Genomic DNA, 10,835 nt, shown 5'->3' with positions numbered 1-10,835 from the left:
TGTCGTTAAAATGGAAAGTCTCATTCTAATTTTACAAGTTAGACGCCTGAGCCAGGTGCAGTCTGCTTATATTTTCTCTTTTATTTTAACCAGAGCTAAATACTCTGGCTCTTGCCTGAACACTTACCACTGACTTTTATGATGTTGAGATCCGTCTTTTATTATAGTATTACAGTTTTACTCCACTGCAAACAGAGCTCCAACAAACAACATTATAAATTAATCAAAATGAACATTCCATATTTTGTTTCATTACGAATTTTATGTGTAGTACCTTGCAAAGATATTTATATTCCTTGAAATTCTTCCCATTTACTTAGTTTAAAACCATGAATTTTGAAGTATTTTTTTTATTATTCGGCTATTACTTTTTTTTTCAGAATTAATACACCATTCCAATACAAAACGGTGCACAAATTTGAAAAGAAAAAATAATGTTAAAAACATCTGAAAGGTCTGATGTGGAATCAATCAATCAATCAAACTTTATTTGTATAGCACATTTCAGCAGCAAGGCATTTCAAAGTGCTTTACATCAAATCAAACACAAAAATACAATGCAACATAGAATCAACAATAAAAACACAACATAGTCAGATTCCGTCAATAAATTTGCAATTGATTACGTTTTGAATACAACTCTAAACAAGTGGGTTTTTAGTTGAGATTTAAAGGAAGTCAATGTTTCAGCTGTTTTACAGTTTTCTGGAAGTTTGTTCCAGATTTTTGGTGCATAGATGCTAAATGCCGCTTCTCCTCGTTTGGTTCTGGTTCTGGGGATGCAGAGCAGACTAGAACCAGAAGACCTGAGAAGTCTGGAAGGTTGATACAATAACAGCAGATCTTTAATGTATTGTGGTGCTAAACCATTCAGTGATTTATAAACTAACAACAGTATTTTAAAGTCTATTCTTTGAGCTACAGGGAGCCAGTGGAGAGACTTTAAAACTGGTGTTATGTTCTCTATCTTCCTGGTTTTAGTGAGAACACGAGCACAGGTTCACAAGCCACAGGTTCAGTTAAATAATAAAGCACAAGAAGTGATTGTGAACAACAATTCAAGTCTTGGTAGAGATTCTCCACTGGATTTTAGAAACATAATTTTGCTATCAGTTGCATGGCATGGACATTTATGGTAAAGTTAAGTTCGAATATGTCTTGTAATAATCAAATTAAGCTTGAATGCTATGAAATACTGAACTGGTTATGCAAACATTAGACATGCACACATTTGCATCATTTTTATGAGTTTGAAGATCAAAAAATAACTTGACAGCTATTTAATGTATTCCAAAACAGTATTCTTAGATTTTTGGGGGTCTCACACAATATTCAACAAATGAATCCATCAACACCATGATTTCTTTATATAATGCAGCGTTTGATATTGAACAAAATACAATATTTTTTTGTTACCACATTTCATTCAATTACAGATTATGTCATAAGTAAACATAGCTTAGAAACTACACTGAAATACAGAACTGACTCATTCTTTTTTCATTTGTGACTATTTAACTAAATGCAAAATACTGATTTATGAAACATAGCATCAATATATCTGTAAACCATCAGGCTTTGGCATGTACATTTAAAGATGCATAAAGCAGTCCTGCAGCTTATAAAGACGGAAGAAAACCAAATAGTACAGCACTTTTAGTATGTAAAAAATCTTTGATATTTGCAGTAACCAGTTAAATATGCAAATGTAAACCTTATTTTGCAAATATTTCTTTTTATGTGCAAATGCTTTTCTGTTTTCTATGAAACAGTTTTGCTTCTTCTTTACTGACAATGGAAGCCATTTTGCAGAATCATGTTGGTACAAGAGAGATCCTATTCAAGCACACGTACAACTTAGCAATTTAGTTACAAACAGATAAACCTGTCAGCACAAAGGATAAATGAGAGTTTCAATTAAAGCAGATAAATACTAAAAACAAAACAGCCCTGATAGTTTGTCATTCCCCCTTGGTCTATTTGGTCAGGTACTTGGCCACAGATTTGTAGGCAATTAGGATCTCTGAGTCATTTGGGCAGGTGTGACGAAACTGTTCTTGTTTGTAGGCGTTATCCAGGTAACGTGTCAGTCCTTTCAGCTCCCTGGGGATGTCAAAGTTACGGTACTCCTTACACACCACCTAATGGGAGAACCACGAGAAAAGATTTGCTATGGTGATACTGTTTTTTTTTTGTTTTGTTTTTTTACAAACAATGCTCTTGTGAGTTCTTTTCACCTTTACAATGTTGAGTTTGGGAAGCAAGTTGCAGTCTGCCAAGGTGAAGGAGTCACCATCAAGGTAGAGGCGTGTAGACTCTGCGATATTTGGGTTCTGATCCAGTTCGTGAGGGAGTGGAGTGTCAAGGTACATGCTCAGCTTAACCAGAGTTGACAGAAACTGTTTCTCAAGCACTGGAAGACAAGAAACAGACCTTTGTAAAGCTTTCTGAGAGCTTTGCAACCAGGAGGCCATTTTTTTCAGAATGTAAGTTAGAACATCTGGGAATTTTTCTTACTGCTATTTAGCCCAGGATTGGGATTTTTAATGTATGCTGAAAATCTTCTGAAGATGTCCTGTCCAGAGGTGTTGGACTCTTTGTAGCGGCAGCCGAGTTTTGGGTAGCTGTAATTTTTGCAAAGTATGGTTACAAATTTTGATAGTTACTTAATGTTGTCATAAAAAAAGTATCTATTATAGATCCCTTTACTTACTTCGGTGGGGCAAGTTTCTCCTCCAGGAACTCCTCAATCTTGTTAGTGTCTGTTTTGACTTCATCATTGTAAATGAGGAAAGGAGGTTGAGATCCAGGAGCCAAATCTTTCAGCACATCAGGTGCCCTGCAACAGGACAAGAACCAGAAAAGAATTAGCAATACAGCTAGAAACTGAAATATACCTAAATTTACTTAAGAAAATTACCTAAACAAAACTTGCATTTCATTACATAAAAAACTGAAAAGTCCAAAATCAAAAAATACATGACCATCATTATATTTACCCACAATGGAGTAAATGCAATGATGGCAGCATCAATAACTGATGTTACCTTTCAGTTACTAGAACTCTGAGCTGTGTTTGACATCAGACCCTAGATAATAGCGTTCTAGTCAAGAAGTCAGAATTTCTACATGGCAAAGGTAATCCATTGACTAACTCAGCTTAACACAGCTTTATTTTCGCATTGTTGGGCAATTGTGCAAAGTGTCTATCTTAATCAGAAGTATCAAACTGAAGTCATGTGAGGGCCAAGATCCCACAACCTGGTCCAATGCACCTCAATAAAATGACTAAATTGCCTCTTGATCAAACAGTCAAGTTCTACAGAATCTATCTAATGCCCTAATGATTAGATCATGGTGTGCTTCAGCAGAGAGACACACCTAAAAGCTTTGGAATTATGCCATTGAGGACTATAGTTTTACAACTTTGGCCTAAATTGTTCCAAGATCGCAAAGTTTAATCAACAGATGTCTGATATACATGTTTTTAAGAAAAAGCTTATGAGAACTGTCTATTTTTGATACTTTTTTGTCCTTTGTAGCAGCTAGGTTTGCTTCTTGCTTATGCTATCTTATACCTAATTAGGATTAGCATATTAATATTTAGTCTCTGGCTATTTTACATTTTATTTTCCCCTCTATTAATAATATCAAGTCAAAGTTTGGCTTTGGATTTCCTGAAAATATTTTTAGGTTATTGGGTTTAAAGACAGCTTTTTCTTAGACATTATCCCTGCAGTCAGAAATATTTCTCATGGTGTGGAGGTAGAATGGGCACCCCTTATACACAGGCTATTATACCTGAATGCAGCAATCTGGGGTTCAATTTTGAACCATGGGACATTTCCTTCATGTCTTCCCCACTTCTCTCTGCCTATTTCCTATCTAAATACCTCAATCAATGTGCCAGGACAAATCTAGTGCCATAAAAAATCTTTTTTTAAAAAAGAAATATTTCTCTAAAATGCACCACAAAAACAGATTATGTATTACCAGTGTTTTCAATGACATCCCTGAGAAATTATTTTGTGTGATGTCGATCAGGTGGCGACTGCGGCACACCCCAGGCAAAGAATGAACGTATCTGACCTTACCTCCTCATGTCAACAGTGGTCAGGGTGAAATTGATCCCCTTCAGCCAAAGGATCATGAAGAGCCTTTGACAGAAAGGGCAGTTTCCAACACTTTCAGCATCATCGCTAGCCTGCATACAGACAGGAAACCATAACCAGATCTCATGGAGATGTGAAGGGTGAACCCTAAAATGACAGGATGACTGATATTTTTTAGCATACTGCAACATGGATGCCAAAGCCAGATCTGTAATGTGTCTGAATAAATTATAGATAGCAGTACAGGCATTCTCATCAATCCTGATCTCCTCTGACAGATTGAGACAGCTATGAATGCAAATTTGAAATGGAGAATTAGGGCTTCTGATACCCTTCATTAAACAATTAGTTGTTTGAATTAAACTTGTTATCTCTGCTGTAGCATACAATGACATATTTGAATCCAATCAATTAACTAACCACCTCAAAATGGGTAAAAATATAACACAGAGCCTCTCTGAGATCTTGCCTTCAATGACAAAGTCGACTTTCATGACTAAAATGATTGACTTGGCATAAGACCTGCTGGCTTGTTAAGTCGACAAAAAGTTTGCAGCTCCTTACAGGAAAAAAGCTTTCATGTCAACGTTCTACAGACTCAGTTATAATATTTCAACATTATGTCTTAGTAAAAAGTAGGTTAATATAAGTTTCTTGATTTTACCTTCACAAAGAGCTCAATCTTTGGAGTCTCAGCCATTTTTCTTTCTCTTTGTCTGACAGCGTCCACCTATTCCTGTCGCTTTCTCACAATGGCTAGTTTCTGTTCACTCAAAAATAAGGCAAAACTGATTGTAAAGATGCAGTAATCCTTCGGCTGACACATGCACGCTCATGTACTTTCATGGTTCTTGAAAAACTGGTAGCAAGGTGAGTTCAGGCAAGTTGTTCCTACACAGCCTGTGAAAGGTATAAAAACATTACTTTAAACTCACTTTACCGGTATTATGTGTTGCCTCTACACCTCCTCCTTCCAGTGTTCACTGCACCTGTTGCTGTTGCTTATTACTTTTTTGTTTTTGTCTAACCACAACCCTCAAACTTTAAGTCAGACTACTCCCTCCACTGGCTTTACCAGTTATACCAGCATAACCAGATCTGTTGAAGCTGCCTTGTAGCACACACTCTGGAAAAAATCAGAGCGTGCTTATTCTAGCACAGTTTTGAAACATTGGTTTCTGACTTTTTAAGTGTCTTTAGTCCCAACATGACTGCCAATCAGAAGACCTAAAAGATCTGCTCCAAGTGTCATGGTACCACTAGATGTTAATGAACTTGAAATTTAGAACTCTTTTAGGTATTTTGATGGGTCCAGATAAAATAGTTATACAGATTTGGAGGCCAGTATATGCATGGACACTAAAGTAGCTTCCAAAAGTAAATTTTCTATTCATACCTGATGAGCGTTATCAAATTTAGCTAAGTTACAAGCAAGTTAAAACGCCAAGGATATTTTTGTGATAATCCAAAATAATATGTGAATAGTTATGAAGAGGAGAGAAGAGGGAGTATTTTTAGTGTATATATTTTTTTATTTTGATCACTTTTTTAAAAGATGGTAGCTGCAAACTCTTAATCTTGCCATCAGCTGTGTCCAAACTTTCCTGCTCCTATTGAACAGAGGCACCCCCAAAGCTTGGGGGTTTCAAGGTGATGTGTGTTGTCAGATCTTGGCCATACATAGTGTTTCCCATTTTGGCTTAATTGTTACCTTTTGGTCTAATATGAGCAAAACAAGTGGGACTAGACTTTCTTTCAACGGGTTTCTTGTTTCTTTTGGATTTGGTCAGTAGTGGAGAAATTCTGACCAGTTTTTCAAGGGTGCAGCTAACATACCAGTACTTGATTCTACAGCTCAGCTCATAAAGGTGTATGCCTTACAATTGTGGCCACTTAAAGGTCTAAAAAATTATGTAAGATTTATAGACAATCAGCACTGTTGCAAAATAAGTAGTTTGTGGTTACAGTGTGACAAAATGGGGAAAAACAAAAAATATGAACACTTTTGCAAGGCATTGTGAATGACTCCTTCACAACAACACTTGTTTTTTAATCTTTTGGATAAAAGCACCAAACCTGGAGCTGTGTTTTTGTATGTCTCCACCTCTCATTTTCTCTCTCTTTCTGTATCTCTGCTGTTTTTGTGGCTCTGTTTCTTCATTCTTCTTTGTTGATTTTTTTATACTGTCTTTAGCCCACATACCATCTTTCAGCTTTGGTCCTTTAAAGCTGGCTGAAAATGTGTTCTCATGTTTTAGGCATTTACTTGAGGAAGTATCTCTTGGAAACAGGAGGAGAAAAAAAAACAAAAAAGTAAAGCGACACAAAGAAAAGCAAGGATTCAAGCTAAGAAGATTGATTTAGGGCGATCCAAAACCAGAAAGTTCACTGTAGGTCTACTTTAAGCCACACAGGTGACACTAGTGAAAAGGGTGTGTTCATCAGCAGTTGTCATTCATCAGTGACTGTGAGCTAAGGAATTCCCAAGTTGAAGGAACAAACTCTGCAGGTTTCTGTAAAATAAAATGTGTGTTTTAGTTTCAGATCTTTCAGAAAGGTGCTGTCCCTGAATGAAACACAGCAAAACACTTCCTGCTTTTCATTCTTAATGAGGAAGCCCAAAATATCTTTGAGAGGAGAAATTAAGCACAACCTCAATGTTTTTGAAAACATTTTGATCTCAAAGGGCCTATTTGTTCAGTATGCATCATTATTTCAACAGTTAAATAGTTACATAACTATGATCAACTGTTTTGATGTCATTTAGTCTGATTTTCCTCACCACAGTAACGAGACTGCCCTTGTCTCCCTTCTGCTTCTTCCACTCACACCTACAGTCAGAAGCTCATCAGCCCAGGTCTTTTGTTCAGCATTCAGCCTCTCTAGTACTTACGCCTCTCATTCTTGGTCACTCCTTGACAGAACCTCTCATTTTCTCCCATCACTTTCCTGTGTTCTCCTCGCATCACCCTGCTTGCCCTGTTTCTGTGATTTTTGTTAGGTTTTTTATGTCATTAAAATATTCTAACAATGATCGTCACTCCCAGCTCCTGTCTCAGTTTTGGTCCGTCCTCCAACACACACACACCTTGACAATTTGAGGGATGAGTAGATGCATAGACTGCCCTGACTTTCCTTAGATACATAAAAACAAAAATTAAGTTATCACTGAGTTTGCCTTGTTGCTGAAATGTGCTTTACAGAAAAATTACTCTTGCCTTGTCTCATCCATTGAAGACATTTTGACTGAATAACTAGGTAATTTCTTTCATTTTTGCTTCTTTATGGGATGCACAACTAAAAGCTGAGCACACTGAAGTTTTTCATTAAGATACAAAAGTATTCTAATTCATCATCTACATTAGAAATGTTTAAAAAAATTTTTGGACCAACAGGAAAACATTTGTGAAGCAAACAACTAAAAGAGTTTTGAGTATATTTTCCATTTTTTCATGTCATCATATATTTTTTTAGCAAACTTAATTTTATTTCTTATTATATCATATATCTATCTATGACACTGTAATTATTGTGAAGCACTTTGATCAGCTGAGACTGTTGTAACTGTGCTACATAAATAAACATTGACTAGACTTGACTAGAAAGTTGTTAAAAGTCCCATAAGAGCTTCAGAAGGGGTGTAAATAATTTTGCAAGACAGTCACGTTTTCATCCCAAATAATACTGTAATAAATAAAACAAGAAATTATGCAACAAACTTTGAAAACATTAATCTCAATCTAATAATGACATGCAATTAATACAACAAAAGACTTGTTGACATATTAGAACAGCTAATGAAGGTTTCCATATCCTAAGTATGAGTTTAAACAAAAATAAAACGGGTGTAAAAAAATCAATAAACTAAAGAGTGAGGAGAAAGTCATTCAAGAAATTTATTTCCTTAAAATGTTATCACTGATGTAACAAAAACAGATTAGCTTAAAACGCAGCTAAGAACAAGACAAGGCTATAGGGAAATAATCTCTACATGTTTGCTGAGATTGTAAAAGTATCAGAGGAAGGGTTTTGGTTCTTGCAACAACAGATGGTGCAATACTCAATGTGTAACTAAAAGAGGCAATGAACTGTTTCACTCTTTCGGTCCAGGCACATCTTAAAGGAACCAAAGGACTTCCTACAGCAATACTGAAACAAAATGTGCTAAACCAGTCAGAAAGGCTTATAAAGAGTTGAACAACTAAAAAGTTACAATAATTTATGCGAAGAAATAAACAGTTTAAGAGGCCCCATGTGTATTCATATCACTTTAAAATGCCATTTTTATGATGTATTCAAAACAGACCTTATTTAACTATTTAAAATATTTTTCCAATTTTGTAGAGATATGTATATCCTGTACAACTCAAACAAAAAGCACAGAAACATGTTATGGGTAAAAACTATTTCTAAGTTGCAAATATCTGGTTAGACTTGTATGCATTCTGTTTGACTAAAACTTTGTTAAAGCAACTATTATTTCACTTTCAGAAGTCACAGAATGGGTTGGAGAAGATTTTCCACTTGGTATTGTAAACTTTCTGGTTCACAGCTCTCCTCTTTAGGTGATCTACACATGTTTCTCAAATATCCAGTGCAGAGAAATTTACTTGTCACTTTTGAATCTATTACTGGAAGAATCTTTCTAGATGCTATGAATAGAACCCATCAAAGAACAATGAAGGTAAAATAACATTTAAAAAAAACTTTCCTGTGACACCAACTACTATCTGGTGAGCACCAGATTCATGCGCAGCACATACTATCTCATCCACGCTATATACTATCTTGTGAGCACAAGATATCTGGTACGCCCGATATAGTTAGTAGGGCACACCAGAAAGTATCTGGTATGTACGAGAAATGTATTTGTTTAGTTTTTCTTTTAATGTTCACTTAGTGGTTCCGTAGTTATGTCTAATTCCCAAGTGTTATTTTGGTTGTTTCTTTCCAAATGTTGTTAAAAAATGTTTTTTGTGCTCTAGCATCAGAGTATATCTTTACGTTTTTGTAGCATTCACAAAAATATTTGTAATGTTTCTTCAAAATAAAAGGTTTATAGCACATGACTTAAAATATTTCCTGAATCAGGCAGCAAATGCCATGCGGTTTAAACACTTAAAGCTGCAGTATGTAATTTTTATTTTAAAAAAATATATGTATGTTTTTTATATATTTGTTAAAACTGTCAGCATGTCATAACAGTAGGTTATGAGATAGATAATCTATAAAAAGATGAATCTCCTCCACCCACTCCCGGAGGGACGACTGTTGTCTAAAGAAATTCACCTCTCCTGACCCAAAAGAACCAACCAGAGCCTGGAGGCGGGACTTAGTGCTGTCAATCAACTTCATGTATTCATTGCTCAATGCGCTAATAGTTGAGGAAAAGCTTACCATTACAAGAAAACAATTTATCTGCCATCATCGGCAGCCATGCTAGCTAGCATGAGTATTCACAACAGGCTCTCCTAGCTGCAGCATATCTAAGAGCAAGAAGGCAAGAGATCCAGGGGGGAGGGTGCAGCGCCACAGGGAAAGTGATTGACAGTGCAAACACCACCTCCTGAATCTGACTGGTTGTTTCTAGTAAGCACTGGAAGAAAGCAGTGGAGCTAATTTTTTTCACAGATTATGTCTCATATCACACTGCCACAACATACTTACAGTTTCAATAAATATGTAAAAAGAAAAAAATAGAAAGGTTCTATATTGCAGCTTTAACTTAGACAAGGAAGAGTATAACAAGTCATTAAAAAAAGGTAAAAAGTAACAAATGCTGAGAAATGTAGGTGATAGGCCAAAAACAGCATTGAGCGGCAGAAGAAAAAAAAAAAAAAAAAAGAAGACACACAGGAAGTCTAGCAGGAACAGGCATGCAGGTCAAAGTTAGACAGATTTAAAAAAAAGAAAGAAAAAAAAAAACAGAAGAAGAAAAACTTACCATGCTGTGTGCACATTTCTGAAAGTGCCCAGTTTGGAAGTTATGTTTGCATATTTTTTCTGTAAGTTATTTGTGGTAATAATTGAAAACTAGAGATGTTAAAAAAGGCACAAATAAATATGTTAATTTGTTTTACTTTTGTATTACACACCATCTTGACAGTTCTAAGGGAAAATCTTTGGTTTCACCAGAAGATGCACGACTTCCCCACTCAGAATACATCATTTCACTTTTCATGCAGAAAACTCTGGAGAAAAATGTCTCCACCTAGTGGCTCTTTAATATTAAGGCAACTACCACAGCATGGCAAAGTTTCAGATGAACTTCTTTGGGCAGGTAAATGTGGAGGTATTTCAAATATTGAGCAGGTTGCACAAATACACAAAGTCTTGTTGGGTCCATTATTTTCCCTCATTGCTAACCTCTCAGTTTTATCCAGACAATTGGTTATTTATATAAATTATACTTCGGCAAATATTAGACACAAAGACGAAGTTATCTTGTTAACGTGATCATAATTGTTTTTGAAGCTAGTAGCAGCTAGAAGCAGTTTTTGCTGCTGCAGTGTATCTGCAGTAGCATAAACAATTTATACACACGACTCTAACTTCCCCAAACATTTACTGAATAACCCTTTTACATTTTTGGTTTTTATTAGGAAGGTTTTAGTATTACTTGACAGAAAGTTTTGATGGGTGAGGGATATTTAGCATATCTTAAATGAATTGTAAAGCTCAGGCAGTCTGAATATTCTGTAGATTGCTATTAAGAGCCCTTGT

The 10,835-nt window shown here is 35.7% G+C and overlaps 1 protein-coding gene across 3 annotated transcripts; it reads right to left on the bottom strand.

The window, feature by feature from the left end:
• Positions 1–1,344: 1,344 nt before the first annotated feature.
• On the bottom strand, positions 1,345–5,094 carry clic3 (chloride intracellular channel 3). Of its 3 annotated transcripts, XM_044095808.1 has the most exons (7): positions 5,053–5,088; positions 4,777–4,875; positions 4,095–4,204; positions 2,714–2,839; positions 2,518–2,624; positions 2,238–2,413; positions 1,345–2,141 (listed from the first exon to the last, which is right to left on the bottom strand). In XM_044095808.1, exons 2-7 carry the CDS (start codon positions 4,810–4,812, stop codon positions 1,977–1,979), a joined length of 720 nt encoding a protein of 239 aa, XP_043951743.1. In that variant the 5' UTR covers positions 4,813–4,875; positions 5,053–5,088; the 3' UTR covers positions 1,345–1,976. The 3 variants fall into 3 exon arrangements, with proteins under 3 accessions (XP_043951743.1, XP_043951742.1, XP_043951745.1); XM_044095807.1 differs by having other exon boundaries at positions 4,777–5,094; XM_044095810.1 differs by lacking the exon at positions 5,053–5,088 and having other exon boundaries at positions 4,095–4,259; positions 4,777–5,041.
• Positions 5,095–10,835: the final 5,741 nt, after the last annotated feature.

Source organism: Gambusia affinis, linkage group LG17, assembly GCF_019740435.1.
Source record: "Gambusia affinis linkage group LG17, SWU_Gaff_1.0, whole genome shotgun sequence".
Classification (NCBI taxonomy): domain Eukaryota; kingdom Metazoa; phylum Chordata; class Actinopteri; order Cyprinodontiformes; family Poeciliidae; genus Gambusia; species Gambusia affinis.
Note: the sequence above shows the minus strand (reverse complement) of the source record. Positions and strands in the feature narration are given on the sequence as shown.